Genomic DNA, 17,132 nt, shown 5'->3' on the forward strand with positions numbered 1-17,132 from the left:
TGTAAATATTGTTCTAAAAACAGATATTCCTAGACGACCTCCTGCACCAATTTGTTGATTGCATTCAACTGATGTTCCAGATGGAGTAAAGCCTACCACAGGATGCACATGGTTCCGTGTGTGCACTCTCAGAGTTATGGGGGTCCTTGAAATAAAATAAAAAAGTTTGAGAACCACTGGTTTAACACACTAGACTAGACTGTTAGAATGACCGGTGTCTGCAGGTCTGGAATCGAGAACCATTATCTTAATCGCAACCATTATCTTATAATGCATTTACTGTAGAATTTGTATTTTTTGAATACATACAAAATAAATAAAATGGTGGCAATAACATTACATACATAATAGGGTGGCAAAGTTAAGGAAGTCATTCTCATGTTTACTTATTTATTTATTTTTTAAAGATTACTTTGACAACCGATTCCATAAGTTGTCATATAGGATTAGCCAAGATGAAACCTTAATAACGAAGAAACGAATGCGTGTATAGGGTAAGATCATAGTTATTATAGGCTCTCTGTCAGCGTATATGAAGCAGCATTGAGTCATAATAAGATGGCATACATTCACACAAGTCTGTTTAGGATTCAGTGAAGACGTGCGTCTTCGATGGGCTGCTGTCCTTGGTGCTGAATGTAAAAGACGTCGAAAAAGGTCGCAGCCTGTTACTCAGAGAGTCTACAATCTCTGAGTTATAGTGTATATATATATATATATATATATATATATATATATATATATAAAGCACTGGGGAGTTTTACTGTGTAAATCCTCAGTTATTATTGTCAACAAGCGACAACCGTGGCGCGACTGAGTATTAAATAAAATGAGCATATTAGCCTAGTACAGTGGTTCTCAACCAGTGGTCCGGGGACCACCAGTAGGGGGGGGGGGGGGGGGGGTACCAGGGGGTCCCCAGCTAAATACGTTAACATAGCGGCACAATCATTTTAACCACTTAGCTTTGGCTATTCAAAAATAGCAGATCTACAAGCTCATAGTGTGCCACGCTATGAGCTTGAGATCTGCTATTTTTGAAAAATCTTGAAAATGTGTGCATTTCTTTGAATATATATATATATTTTAAAGCGAACATTTTCAACTCAAATGTTTGCCTCTGGGGGTCCCTGGCACAAAACGTTTTCAGATGGTGCAGGTCTGCGGCCAAATGCACATCAATTTAGGGGTCCTTGGCATGGAAAAAGGTTGAAACCCACTGGCCTAGTAGGATACTTTCTAATGTATGGACTGCTATTCTCGGTATACACGACACACCGCCGCTATATACGACTAAAGTACAGTAGTAGGCTACCATGCATCGGGCTTTAGGACTATGTGGGAGAACAGCAGCGAGCAAGCGATTCCTCCTCCTTTTTGGTGAAGCAACCAGTGCGACGATGCGCATGTCCGCTGCGCGGGTTCACTCGGTGCGTGTTGACATCATAGGTGAAGCGTGAGCCCGTGTGCGTGCGTGCGTGCGTGAGTCCGTCTCTTGCTCTCTCCCCCCCCCCCCCGCTCTCCGTGATGCCACGACGCGCTGTTTCGTTCCATCTTTGAGGTGAATGCGTGTTGACAGACAAGCAAGAGAGAGAGGCCGAGAGACGACGTCGTCGTTTTGTATTGATCGTTCTGGGGGAACGGTTTTGTCTGCTCTCTGCAAGATACGGTCGGCACCGGGGCTGTAAGAGCCTGTCCGCGTGCCGTTCCGAGCAGGGTAAGATATTATGATTGCGTTGCTTCCTTGCTTGCCAAGTAAATAGGCTATAATAGAGTCCCTGTGGTTCGCAAAAACCTTTACATTTCAAGGTCTCCCCCTTTAACTCTGACAGCGCATACAAATGGAACCAAATGGACGGGTCCATTTGGTTCCATTTGTATACGCTGTCAGAGTTACAGACTTGGGTCCATTTAAAGATACCCTAGAATCCACTTTGAGAACCACTAGCTTAGGCGACGTTGTGTTTTAAAACATGTCCTTCTCAATGTTATGCGGTTACCAAAAAAAAAAGTGCTGTCCTTATGTGGCTGCATGGCAGCCAATCGTGTTTCATTGCTATGCCAGCCAGGGTCGCAGAGAATGAGCCTGCCATCGTGTTAGAATAGCAGTGTGAACAACAACACGGATGACATTTCGACGGTGGAGGGAGGGACGTGGTAGACTCTGGTATAGCACAGCATTCCTGTATACCAGGATACAGGCGCAATAAATTAATAAATAAACAAACAAACACACGCAACTTTCGTCGGATGTTGCGTGTGTTGATGTTGCGTGTGTTTTTGGCATGAAGCTGCCAAATGACATCTCTGGAGACAGCCAGTCCGTATAATAGGCTGATACCTCAAGGCCAGTGTTTCTCAACCTTTTCAATATTATTGCGCATATATATATATATATATATATATATATAAATCTCTGAAAACCTGTGAAACCCCAATCTATGGCAGTGGTTCTCAAACCTTTGAGAAGGACCCCCCAAGGAGGACCCCCAAGTTGATATGTATTTGGCCGCGGACCCCCATCTGAAAATATGTTGTGCCAGGGACCCCCAGCAGAGAAGATGAGAAATCTCAGTTATTATTATTTTTTTAATATTTTTCAAATATTTTCAAAAATAGCATATGTACAAGCTTGCTATGTGAGCTTGTAGATCTGCTATTTTTGAAAGGCCAACATATAAATGGATGAAGTGGTTACTGGTTAACATTATTGTGATGCTATGTTAATTACTTTTGCTGGGGACCCCCTGGAACCCCCCAAGGACCCCTGGGGGTCCCCGGACCCCACTTTGAGAACCACCCACCAATTATCTATGGAACCTATTTGGTTCCATTTGTACACTCCCTGAGTTGCTGACCCTGACCCATATGGGGTCCATTTGGTTCCTAAGTATATTAGTCATTTAGCTTGGGACTCCACTGGAACCCCTTCAAAATGACCCCTGGCGGTCCCCTGGGCCCTGATTACAATTTAGGCATTTAGCAGACGCTCTTATTCCAGAGTGATTTACAGTAGTTACAACACAAGATAATACTTCAAACGCATAGAAATAGTAATCTAATAATAAAGTAGCCTAATCGATAAGTAAACCAATAATCTAATAATAAACTAATACAAAAGTAAACCAAGAACCTATCATTCGCCTGTGCATTTAAACTATACACACTATGCCAGGGCAACAATGTCTACATAACATGCTATCTAAGTTACATTGTAGCCTTTGCATTAGCCTGCAAGGTCGTCAAGGCTAGGGCTAGTGCTACGGGCTGATCCCGCGTTGAGAACCAGTGTCCTATTCAACGAGAACATGCATGTATCATGTGTATCAAGTTCATTGGAAGTTTGGGTGATGATTCATATCGTGGATAAACAGACCTATAAGTTAAGTAAGTAGGCTGCTACATACATTTAATTGGTTAATTAGTCTGTTGAAACAATTGATTGGGCTAACTGTCAGTATCACGTCGTCGTTAGTTAGTTAAATAGTTAAATAGTTAGTTAAATAAATAGATAACAAGAACAGAATGAACAGCATATATTTTATTTAATGGTGTAGGCCTACGTATAGGCCTTTGGGAGATTTGTGCAATAAAATGGGTTATGAGCTCAAATAGCATTGAGCCAGCCAGGAGGGCAAAGGGATAAAACACATCCTCACACAGTCTCACAAAACTATGAGAATTAAGCGACGTGGTCTAATAGTTAACTGTTAACTAAGCGGCCGTTAGCCTATTGCAAGAATCAATAACATATCCCAATTCACACCGTTAGCTGCAACGGACCAGTGGTGTAAAGTAACTAAGTACATTTACTCAAGTACTGTACTTAAGTACAGTTTTGAGGTATTTGTACTTTACTTGACTATTTCCAATTTCCAATACTTTTCTACTCCACTACATCTCAGAGGCAAATATTGTAGGCCTACTACAATTATTTGAACACTTTAGTTAATTTGAAGATGTTTATTATTATTACAGAACATAGCCTACATTAACCACTTCAGCCCTATATATTTTGGCCATTTGATTTTTTTTTCAAAGATGTTTATATACATCTGCATAATGAGTACTTTTATATTTTGATGCCATATACGTTTGGACTTTTATTCAAGTACATTTGAATTCTGGACTTTTAATTGTAACAGAGTGTTTCTATATTGCAGTATCGAGACGTTTACTTAAGTAAAACATGTGAGTACTTTTTCCACCACTGCAATGGACCATCAAATTGCAATTAATCTAATAAATAGCAGTGTAGGAAAGTCACAGCAGGTAACCAACAACGAGGCCTCGTCTCAACAGCAACGGCAAGTCGGCAACAATCACTCCTGTCAAAAATAAATAAAACCAACGTGTAGGCCTGCATGTCCAACAATATGCACATATAACAATACATATCCTGCTAACACGTAGCTACCACATGTTGTTATATTGGAAGAGTCTGCCTACGACAAATTAGACTTAATAACCCGTTAAAGGCCAGCCCTTTGGGTCTAAAGCGTTCAAATACTCTCGCCCTAACGACAAGTTCAACACAAAATGTCGTGCTTTCGTCCAGATTGTAATTTTGTTTTAAATATAGGATAAAAAATACATTTACAAAATATTTAGGCCTACATAAATATTTGGGTCTGTACTCTGTATTGTGTTGCTATTTATGACTTAGCAATGGTCATTTTACATTTGCTTATAGGCCTAATATATATATTATTATTTTTAAAATTAATTAATTAATCGTTAATTCAGAATGTTTAGTGTAGTGTACAATACATATATCAGTTAATTTCAAGGATATAAAATGGAAGTTATGCCTGTCAATTTCTTGCTACAATGGCTTTGAGACATAATATTAATTTTCCTGTGCTATGAATTCGTTTATCTTTTAGTAGACCAAAACAATTGAGAAACTTATAGCAGAAGAACTCTCTTAGGCATTAAACAAATATAAATAAAGCTTTGAACATCATTTTAATAGTTTGTTTAGGCTAGAGTAGCCAGCCTAGGAAAACGCAGACGAATAGGCCGACATTCTTTACTATAAACTTTTGAATGAAGCATCGGGCCCTTTAAGCCTTTTAAATCTGACCTTTTAGACCAGATGCCAAAGAAGAATGTCTCAAGGCGTGTTAAATAGCATAGCCTACTAATGAACGAATATTAACAAACTATTTTCAGCTTGCGTCTAATTTTAGGGTTTATTTACCCAGCATGTGTGTGTTTTCATCAGACCTATACGAGCCTCAGCCCTGTAACGTCATGGGCCACCGCTTTGGGACATAGGCCTGCCACAGCTCGCGCTTAGGCCTATAATACAATTAATCATGCATTGTTGACCTACAATAAATACATTTAAAAATAAAGAAATAAAGAAATGAGTTGCTTAAATTTGGCGTAGGTTATAGGTGCTGAAATGGTGTGTCCCATTTCCCTGAATGCCGTGTCCTCGCCCAGTTGAGAAGACAACAATGTTACAAATAGGCATACTACTGCAAATGTATTCGTTCGATTTGAATTACCTGTACATTTAGGTAATATAAGATACATATAGAAATAGAAATAGAAATGGCTACCCTTCGTCTATCCTTAAGGCCAACGTATGGAAATGCCTAGTCATTTCACCGGATTTCTGTGTCATTTCATTTTAGCCACTCTCAAAACTCAACATTTCTGCGTCATGCAAGACAAGGGAAACAATATGGTATTGTTCACCAGTACAACAGACATGTTCCTGTCCGGTCTATTATTGCTAAGAGCTTAAATTGATCCAAAAACGTTCACATCAGGATTCATTTGCGAAATTGCCATGGGCTCAGTGATGATTTGCGTTGAAGAGCGATAACACAGGGGCTTGTAGGGCTTTTGCTGTATAGTTTCAATACCAGATTGAGGGGATACGTGCATACATACACCTAGATCGCTTATAGCTTCTAGTTAAGAGACAGTGGATTTACTGTAGGCCAAACAAAAGACACAGTGACAAAATTATCCTTTAAAACATGAAAGTCTCGGTAAAATAAAATAAAATAAACAAAAAACGCAGAATGGGAGTTTTGTTTTCTACCAGTATCAATAATAATACGGACAAGAACATAAGTATGTACATATTAGCTTTATAGACGCACAAGGTAGTTTATCAGCTTGCCACAGAATTGAATCAATAGGCTCATACCTGCTGGGAAACACTTAGGCCTTTTGGTCAATAGCCTATTAAAGCTACTGTGGGCACTTACCGTGAAAAGTTACTGCTTCATTCTATGATGAACTGTTTGACATTTTACCTCAAAAGGTGGGGAAGTTTTAGTCCCGATATGTGTAGTGTAATGAGATCATCTACAGAGGACGTTTCTCACGTCAGTCAGATCAAATTACTCGGCACAATGTATGTTGTTGGATTAAAATAGGCCTATAGGCCTTTATCTGACATTAAAACCCATACTGCATAATTTCTTTTTTTGGTATTAAAGTCGATATTGCTACATGGGGAAATGTATAGGCTATAGCTAATAAGACAATAATAATAGGTTATTAAAGGCAACACAAATCATGCATATTGCAGCCTAATATTTGTTCATAGTAAACCTATTGTTAATGGCTACATTTAAACAGCAAATAAACACACGACCTCAACCAACGCAAAGTTCAGGCCAAACCTAACCTTGGTGAATAGTTGTTGCTGTTTTGTTGTTTTGGCAAGGGAGGTTTAGACATGAATGGATTCCTTGCAGTGTGACGTTCTTGACTTAACCACTTAAACCCCATATGGGGAACTGGAGTGCCTCAGGGCTCAATACTAGTGTATTTTTTTTCCGTGTTCTGTTATTGAGGGGAAAAGCTTTCGCCGAAAATAGCCGATCTGCTATTTTTTGCGAAATCTTTCCCCTCAATATGGATGCTGGGGTTTAAGTGGTTAACCCATGTGTGAGACCAGTTTTATGACAAAAAAGAGGGCTACAACTTTACATTCGTTCTGTTGGTGTATTTTTGGTCATGGATGGTTAAATTTTGAGCAATGACAAGTTGATAAGCAGTAGCTGTGTTTCGGGGTAATACATGACCACCGTAACAAGCTGACATCTTCCACAACTTGTTTATGGGTTTCACGGCAACTGATGATGATGATAGCCCGTATGAGGGAACATGCTCCGTCAAGCCACAACAATCCACAAAACCCGTGACGTCAGACGATTGTAAGCATTTGATTTCCGGTTCTAAGATTTCAAAATAACAGCATGGGGGGGTTCTAAGTTTTTTGATGTGTTCCATAACAAAACGTTTAGCTGATGCTGCAAGGAATATGTCTGCAACAAAAATACGATTTATTTTTCACAACGTGGCAGAAAATTAGGCATGCCAATTGGACCCAAATGAGTGCAAGGTGCACATTATTACGTTTATTAATTTATTACAAAATAATGAATAGCAGATCTACAAGCTCACGTGTCACATCGCATTGCATTGAGATCTTGTAGATCTGCTATTTTATCTATTTGTCATATGATTTAGTAGCCTATAGTGGTAACAAAAAAAATGGTAGGCTACTCATGAGACACCTGTTACCTGGCAATCCTCAATATTTAATATTTGATCAGAATTAATTAGCTGTGCTGCATTAAATTAATTAAGAACATGCAAGGTATTTCATTTTGAGTTGTTGTGATGTTAATTATGACGTTTATTATGGTGATTGTATTATGGGGACCCCCCATCTCAAAATATTTTGTTTCAGGGACCCCCAGAAGCAAAGATTTGAGTTAAAAATGTTCACTTTAAAAAAGAATATATATATATTGAATGATTTGTCACAAATGTTCACGATAAAAACCAAAATCGCAGATCTACAAGCTCATGTGAGCGTGTATGTCTGCTATTTTTGAATTGCCAAAGTATAAAATAAAGGTTAAAGTGGTTAAAATCTAAAATGCCACAGATGCTTTCCCGGTTTTAATGGGTTAAGACTTTTCTAAATGTGAGAATGGATTAATAATGTAAGGAAAGCAAGGCACATTTAAGATGCTGGACTGTTCCCTAAAGATTCAATGACATTAAATTGTATCAAGTTACCTTTATATGAATGTAGTGGCACTGGTGACCTAACATTTTTGTTTGTTTATGTTGATATGCTGTCATGACAGAGGCTCTCTCTCTCCTGAGTGTGTGGGGAATGGGGCTGATTGATTCTGTGATGCGCAACAGGTGTGGATTCACAAGCAGCCCAGAGTGACTGAGTTTGACTTATGTGTGACTGCTTAAGGGTAACGCCACACGTAGTGGCCCATACATGCCCAGGCGGCGCCTCGTCGCAGCACGTGACGCAACAGGATGCGCCACCACTTTGCTCACATACAATGAAAGTGAACATACAGGACACCACTGTTCTAGTTGTGCATGTGTGCCCGTACCTTAACACTCATCAGCCACCACCGCATGATGCCACCACACATGCCAAACTGAGCTTGGTTATTATCACCAGTAGCCTACATCCCCCATTAAGAAACCACCCCAACCCACTCCCAATCAAAACAGAAAAAACAGACTCTGAAACAGGGTTACCATACCTAAAATAATAACCCCTCCCCTAAACCATTGTCCCGCACATCTCCCCAGAGTGACCAGTCCTCAACCAACACTAACCTCCCCTTCCCTTGGGGCTGCTCTCTTGGCTGGTGGAGGTGGCTCTGGGATTGAGCTGCTGCAGGGGCTACTTGGACGGCTCAGCTGCTGGGTCACGGTGGTGGCTCCTTTAGTGGTGTTACAAGTCACAGGTTATCTGTAGCGGTCGCTACGCTGCTTCCCCATGCTCCAGTAGTCCCACCATTGACTTCTGCTGTTGGGCTGGTCATTGGGGCTAGTGCTACGCGCCCCCCAAGGACACTCCTGGTCCCCAGACTGCTGGAGTGGTATAGCCGGGCATATAGCCAGTGCTGGGTCTCTTAGGTGAGCCCCCATGGATGCTGATAATCCCAGTGCATCTTCTGGGAGGCCCCTCTGTGTCCCTTCCCCAAGTTGTCAAGTCCCTGTTCAGGTGCTACTGTAGCAGTTTGCCTGCCACACGTCCTTTGGGGGACACAGGTAGATTGTACAAACAGTCACGATTATTGTAGAGAGGGCAAGATACTACAAGCCAGAACAGAAGCAAGTATGCCATCATGACATATAGGATCTCTATCCCGAGTTTGTGGTGATGGCAGTTTTATTTGGCATGCATTGTTCGATCCAGAGTCTAATTAGTTTAACTCAGGCCAGGTGTCACTGCTTAAATCCACCATTATAACACAACACAACGTTTCTCAAGAACATTCCATTATTCCTTAATGAGGTCTAACACAAAACATGGTCATAACATGACTCATCCAGCAGAAAATTGAAAAACCTGTGCATTTGCATTTACCTTCATCTAGAGGAGGTAACCAAGACAGCAGCCCCAAGGGAGGGGTAGGTTAGTGTTGGCTGGTGACTGGTTACTCTTAGATGTGCGGGACAATAGTTTGGGAAGGGGTTGTTATTTTAGGTATGGTAACTCTGTTTCAGAGTTCGTTTTTTCTGTTCTGATTGGGAGGGGGTTGGGGTGCTTGCTTATGGGGGGTGTAGACTACAGGGGATAATACCCAAGCTCAGTGTGGCATAATGTGGCATCATGGGGTGGTGGCTGATTTAGGGCACACATGCACAACAGTCGTGTCCTCTTCACTTCCATTGGATGTGCAAAGTGGTGGAGTGTCTTGTTGCGTCACAGTGGCGTGTCACATGCCGACTCCACGCTATGGCACTGCAACGATTTGCCGCCTGGGCATGGCATTACACATTATGAAATATATGGTATTGTATGTATTTATTTATGTTTACAGGAGAAATATCCTTAATATTATTTACTTTTTGGTTTTGAACCAGGGACATTTCTTCGACTTTGAGGTCCAAAAGCAGTGAATGGGCATACCAAGACCAATATGAAGTTTTGTGATGTGATACCATTTAATAAATAATGAAGTTGAAAATTTTACAGTGATCGTACAGCAGTGAAAGAGACCATTTGGGATGTTCTTCCTTTGCTTCACTTGATTTCCTGCATGTTAACTTTGTTAAATTATTAAATCTTTACTCCTATGTCTCCTAATGTGAAGTACTCTTGTTATTTCAAGCAGGCCACATATTGAGGAATGTTTTATAACAGTTATCTGATGAGTACAACTTTGTTTGGATCAAACAGGTGACCACAAACAAAGACACTGTAGTAATTTGCTATGACAGCCATGGTTCTGGAGCTTATAGGAAACCTGCGACACCAACAGTATGGGTCCGAATGTGGTAATTTCAGACAGAACATGTATTGAATTGATTAATGTTGCAGGTAAAAGTTGTCCCATGAGTATTATGTTTGGAGCAAATATTGTCCTATCACAACAACTTTCAATGAACCAAAATGTATAATTAATTTGCCACTTATTGGAAAAAGTGTATACTATTTTTGTTGTAAACATATTCCTTGCCGGTTCATCAGGTACATTTTCATATTGTTTTATTACTAATTGTTAAAAATGTATTTCATCACAGGGTCAATATCGAAATGGCGTAGCTCAAACGTGGATCACAGACTTCATATGACTAGCCTACAGGACTCCAAATTGGGCAAGATTTCAGCCCAATTCACAGCCCTGTTGACTTCCATAATAAAATTAAAGTTAACCACTTAAACCCCAGCATTGCTATTGTGGGGAGAGCTTTCGCTGTTGCGTGGCGTTTAGAGCTTGTCGATCTGCTATTTTCAGCAAAAGCTTTCCCCACGATAACAGAAAACAGACAAGACACTAGTACTGAGTGCTGAGGGACTCAGGTTACCCATATATGGGGTTTAATTGGTTAAATATTCTTTCAATATTTCAATGTGAAATGTTATGTGTGTGTGTATGTGTGTGGGGGGGAGTACTTCTGTGGCTATTGGCACAGAGTAATGTGGTGCTGAGAACGCACAGACAGACATACAGAAAGACCCAGCAAAGAAAAGAAGAACTTGTAACAATACTATTATTCTGAAATCACTGACCGGAAAACACATGCGTACGCTCGTCCCACATGACGCGGCTCTCGAGCATTATATTTAAGCTCTAACTTGACACATAGGTGGGAAAAGCTAGACCGCAATGTTATTCCTCTGTTTCTCTCTGTGTATGCGTGCAGATCTCGCGAGAGTTCCCGGCGTGGCTGGCTGACTGTGGGGTTGCAGCAGACAGAGGGAGAAGGCAGGCAGCATCATGGCGGACAGAGACAGTGGCAGCGAGCAGGGAGGAGCGGCCACGGGCCCAGGCGTCGGTCCCATGCACCTGGCGACGGGAGGGGCGGGCTCGGCGTCCGGCCTCCAGCACGAGACGCAGGAGCTGGCGTCCAAGCGGGTTGACATCCAGAACAAGCGCTTCTATCTGGACGTAAAGCAGAACGCGAAAGGCCGCTTCTTGAAGATAGCCGAAGTCGGGGCCGGGGGTAACAAGAGCCGCCTCACGCTCTCCATGTCGGTGGCGGTCGAGTTCCGCGACTACTTGGGGGACTTCATCGAACATTATGCCCAGTTGGGCCCGAGCAACCCGGACCTGGTGCAAGACGAGCCCCGGCGGGCGCTCAAGAGCGAGTTCCTGGTGCGGGAGAATCGGAAGTACTACATGGATCTGAAAGAGAACCAGAGAGGACGCTTTCTGAGGATCCGACAGACCGTTAACCGGGGGCCCGGTTTGGGATCCACGCAAGGCCAGACGATCGCTCTGCCTGCCCAGGGACTTATTGAGTTTCGCGACGCCCTGGCGAAACTTATTGACGATTACGGCGTGGAGGACGAGCCCGCAGAGTTGCCGGAGGGGTCATCGCTGACTGTAGACAACAAACGGTTTTTCTTCGACGTCGGATCCAATAAGTATGGGGTGTTCATGAGGGTAAGCGAGGTGAAGCCCACGTACCGCAACTCGATCACGGTGCCCTACAAAGTGTGGTCCAAATTTGGGAATACGTTCAGTAAATACGCCGAGGAGATGAAGAAGATCCAGGAGAAGCAGAGGGAGAAACGGGCATGCGAGATGCAGCAGCAACAAGAGGAGATGCAGGCAGATGATGGAGACGAGGATTGATATATATAGAGCAAAAAAGAAAAAGAAAAAAACATGCAAAAAGTAATCAAAATAACAAGAGAATTATAATTAAAAAACTCTACTGTATAAAAGAAATCTAAAGATTTAACTGTAATGGTTCTAACTCCAAGGGAGCATCACCCACAATATAATGAAACCTCCACACAAACTGACAGTTACGACATGTTGTCACCCATCGCTGGATGTTACTCCACTATTCACCATTAATACAGTTAACAGGCTGCTAAACAAAGTAATAACATATTTGAATCTTGTTTCCTACTTGACAACAAACAATATTGAACTGAGTGTTTATTTCCCTTATTAACAGAGAACTTTTGTACAAGTCAAAGCTATTATAAAAAGTGTTTGCAATGTTCAAATGGAATTATTGCCGAGTTCTGAGGAAAAAAAAGTCCTTTTCATGTAAGCTAAATGACTTCAGCACAAATCAGATATTTTAATTTTTAACCAAAATTCAAAAAAAAAACTTTGTAAGAAGTTGTCACAGTGTACTTGCCATCCTATTTACCTGTGAGTAGAGATGTGTTTACACGTAAATCATATGAGGGCTAGGCCTGCTTTGGAAAACTGGTTTAGATGTCATGCAGTATAAAAAGGAACATATAGGCAATTTCATTAAATGAAATTAAGTGCTCTATCTATTGTGCAATATGCATTGCATAGAAAAAAAAAACAAATATATTGAACTGGTCAATGGATGTTGACACGATGACCTTTGCCAGAGGCATTCAAAGAATTATGAATATTGTAACTTTTGTTTCAATTGAAATCGTTGCCATGCAGATGGGTATATTATAGACTACCTTTGTGTCTCGTTGTTATGCAATGTGTTTTTTGTTTTGTTAAAGGTACTCGATGCGTATTTGGTAAAGGTGGTGCAGTGGCAACATGTAGCAAATGGCCTAAGTTGCAGATTTTTAACACAAAGCACTTATTAAGACAAACACCCGACCTGGTGATTGGCTTAGTCTGGAACTACAGACACAAATAAGCATGATTGGTTAGCACTTTTTGAACAGAAGAAACAAATGTTATGTGTACCTGTTAAAGTCATCTAAACCAAAATGGTGCCAAGGAGTGCTATTGCTGCATGTTTACCTGCACTAAAAGCTCGATTTGATGTTGGTCTCCCAAATTTGTGGCTCAAGGACCCTTCCATACAAATTTCTATTCTGCCTCTATTCTAGTCAAACTATTCAAGTTTGATTACTGGTGCGATTCTCCCATCCAAAAGGCATGGTCTACGTGTGGTGGAAATGTTTTTAAATGAGTGAGCTTGTCCCTTGCCTTGAGTCCTGTAATAATCATAAAATTACCATCACACCCGGATTTAATTCCCCGGTTGGTCAGATGCTATGTTCAATGACAAGGATGGGCCATTCCTTCGAGGTACAGAGCAAAAGGGGTGACGTTTATTGAGAATATTCTGGGCACATGATTTCTCGCCTGATAATGTAGCCCTGCATTTGACTCGTAAGCCCGAACATCAACCTTGGATAAATGCGATTCCCTCTCGGTCTTAATCGTTCGACATTTTGGGCTTCACGCACAGACACCAGCTGGTTCTAATCCAGTACAGTCGCATCTCATAGATGTGTGTTTGCAGTTTTATAAACTTTAGCCAGCTGACTCCAGAGTACACTGGCAACAATCAGATAATGGTCAGATTTACCTCAGCATTCGATAAAATGATTGCTCCCGTATTTAGATTGACTGGAAACCAGCAGACTAGACTGTCCTTGACCACCTATTTTTGGAGCCTCTGGTATAGCCTAAATGATACCCCGATTGGGAGCGTCCTCTTCAGCATAATAAACAACCTGGTGCCTTACACACTTCCGCATGCTTACACGCTGGCCTGGTGCTTTGGATCGCAGTTTGGGTTCTTGTTATTAATGCCTCTTTTAGTTTTTTAAAAGTATTTTGTCATTTTTTTGTCTTGGCCCCCTTGTGTGCTAGTGCACAACTCGTGGTGCTATAAAGAGGGTTTATTATAAACCCTTTTAGGAAAAACTAAAAAAAACAGGAGCAGAATTTTTTCCCTGCTACCTCTCCTTCCCCAACCTCATTGCCATCCCCATTTCCCCCAAGCCATCCAGGTATCGGCCGACATGTAAACATGGAAGGGGGGTGGTCACCTAGATGCGAGTCGATGCAGAAGAGTCTGCTCTGCACAAGCCAAGCGTGGCTGGAGGGAGAGCAAGTGGCTGACTGGGGAAAACATCGATGTGTGGCCCTGAACTGATTCAAACTCTGTGTCGGAGCCCCCTTAAAATGCTAGTTCTATGGCTTGGGTAGTCAATGTGTAATTTGTAAGTCGCTCAACTAATGGGGAGTAGCAAGCATGTCTTTTTTTTTGTTTTTTTTGTTTTACCTTTTCAGCGTTATTCCACATTATTTGTAATTTTGGAATGTTTTTGCCCATAAAGAATATATAAATATATATTTTTTCTGTGCAACATTTCATCACTGTGTGCAATATCGTATGTGCCAATGGTGGCAATATATGTATATCAATTAAATATATGATTACTATTTGAAAGCATGTGGCTGAATTCCATGTTTATTTCTCTTAAAAAGGGTTGTACCCTTATCTGCACTCAAAGGCTCCGACTAGGAGATACAGAATTTAAAAGAAGCATAGCTAACCAAGCTCCCTATCTGCCTTATCGGCATATAAATTCACCTTTTAACTATTTTAACTTGAAAGAGAACACTGTCAACAAGTTAGCCATAGTATGTATGTCTCTCTTGGAAGTGGGGATCTGAGGAAACATCACAAATGGTTGATGTTGAAGAGATGTCAAGAGCATATACCAGAACTGTTAACCACTTAAACCCTATATATCCCCCAGAGGTCTAGGCCCTTTCCTTTTTCCCCTCTAGACCAAATCGCTTCACCAAAAATAGCTGATCTACGAGCTCACAACGTATCGCTACGAGTTGTGAGCTTGTAGATCTGCTATTTTTGCCAAATGTTCACCTATTATGCCCAGAATAGAGCTGCTAGGGTTCAAGTGGTTACGGAAAAAAAATAAGTATAAACTCCCTTAAGCAAAAAGTAATCTCCGTTTTAATTCTTTTCTTTTTGCTTTGATAAACAAAGGTGCTTTGGTCCAATCCCCATGAAGGTGTCTGGTGAACTGTCTTTGGTGGTTGTTGTTTGTAGCACTTTGCTTTCCCAGGTGAATGAAATGCCTGACCAATACTTGTCTCAAATGATCTCAACAAAGAATGTCATTCTTCTCTCTTATGTTGCCTCCATTTTCTTGTAAAATAAAAAAAATAAAGAACATTTTAATTTGGTTATGATGCATTAAAATATAATTTCATGTACATTTTACAAATTTTAAAAATAAATTGAATTTACCCATATCTGGGGGGAAAATTATATTCAATATGTATGTGTTTTCCATGCAGTTTGTGTTCTTGTTGAAAAGAAGTGAAAACATCCGGAAAACCTGTCTGTGATTAAGTGGAAGACTTGAGAATATTGTTTAGAAAACATATACTGTATAAAGTTATACTTGCATTGATAGTGATTGTACCTATTTTCTGAAAGACAATCTGATGACCTAAAAACACATTTTGTCATAATTCAGCTTATGTTACACCTTTAAAGATGTACTTTTTGCAACAACAAATACCGAATGATGATTTTTAACATTCCATTCCAACAAGTAGTACTAGTACACGCTGAAAAATAAAGTATTGCTTTGCTCTCTGTTCATCTGGACTATGCAGTATGTACTCAACTTCATTTTTGGAATTACACAGTATTCCCATGTTTATTTGAGAAACATACCTTTCTCAGTATATTGTACTTTTAGGTATCCATCTAAGTGGTTGATACCATGTTGCTATTGAGCTAATTATTAGTTTTGTAGTAAGTTCTGAGCAGGAGTGCTAAAAAGGATGATGAAAAGGATCGTATGTTCTCAAAGTTGAAAGCGTTACTAGCTATTAGCTCAGCTTTGCGTCCTACTCAGTAAATAAGTGGACTGCTGATTATGCCTTTGACCCAGGTGCTACGGTAAAGGTAAGAGTGGCCTTTATGCATAGCAGCCATATTGGAAAGAAATTGGGCATCTTCCTTAGTTTCCTTCACAGGTGTTACCAATGATTCTAATGAAGGCTCTGTTCCATTTAGTGTAGCACAGTGGTTCTTAAACTTTTTTTTAAATTTCAAGGACCCCCATAACTCCGAGAGTACACTCTCAGAGTTACACACCCGTAAGGGGCCATTTGGAGCCCCCTCAAGGAGCCACGAGGGTCCTTAGACCACACTTTGAGAACCACTGGTGTAGCAGAGTGTTTCCAGTGAGCCAACATGCACAATATCAGCACCCTGGAATGGAACAGAGCCTTCAGAAGTATTATTGGTAACGCCTGTGAAAGAAGTTACAATACATACATATATACAAACATTACAAACAAACACCTTGACACTAGAGGGCTCACTTTAAGGGACCAACGAAAGCAATGGGGATATTCTCTTAATAAATCCATTGGATGTGCTAAAACAGTGGTTCTCAAACTTTATAAGAATACGTTTTTTTTGTTATGCATCCTCACACAAACAATGAACTTGACTTGTATCTTAAAGAAGTTATACATGTCGTATATATCATAATCTAAATTGCATTTATTTGCCATACACATTTGGATGTGTTAGGAACTTAATGCCTGGTATAAGTAGACACAATATAAAGTGCATGATTGGCTAACCACTTAAGTGCCATATCCACATTAAAATCAGGAGTATAAACCTGTGTACCGATATAGGTCAATGTTTACACTCTGTGAACACATACAATGTATACTATATATTATTGTGTACAGTATATTCTTTTATTTTTGTTTTTGTTAATGCAAGAACATAACTTTCCAATAAGAGAAAGGGGTGTCATTTCTATTAGCTTGGAATCTGCATTGATGATGTAATTGGGTTGTCTTGACAGATATCTGAACTGTCCATAGCCCACCAATGAGATGCAGAGT

General features: G+C 40.6%; 1 protein-coding gene across 1 annotated transcript; it reads left to right on the forward strand.

Moving 5' to 3' along the window:
• The first annotated feature begins 1,556 nt into the window (after positions 1 to 1,556).
• Positions 1,557 to 15,436, forward strand: puraa (purine-rich element binding protein Aa). Its single transcript, XM_084074767.1, has 2 exons — positions 1,557 to 1,717; positions 11,173 to 15,436. The coding sequence occupies exon 2, from the start codon at positions 11,247 to 11,249 to the stop codon at positions 12,105 to 12,107; it is 861 nt and encodes a 286-aa protein (XP_083930893.1). The 5' UTR covers positions 1,557 to 1,717; positions 11,173 to 11,246; the 3' UTR covers positions 12,108 to 15,436.
• The last annotated feature ends 1,696 nt before the right edge of the window (positions 15,437 to 17,132 follow it).

Source organism: Gymnoscopelus microlampas, assembly GCF_963454915.1.
Source record: "Gymnoscopelus microlampas genome assembly, chromosome: 12".
NCBI classification, from domain to species: Eukaryota; Metazoa; Chordata; class Actinopteri; order Myctophiformes; family Myctophidae; genus Gymnoscopelus; species Gymnoscopelus microlampas.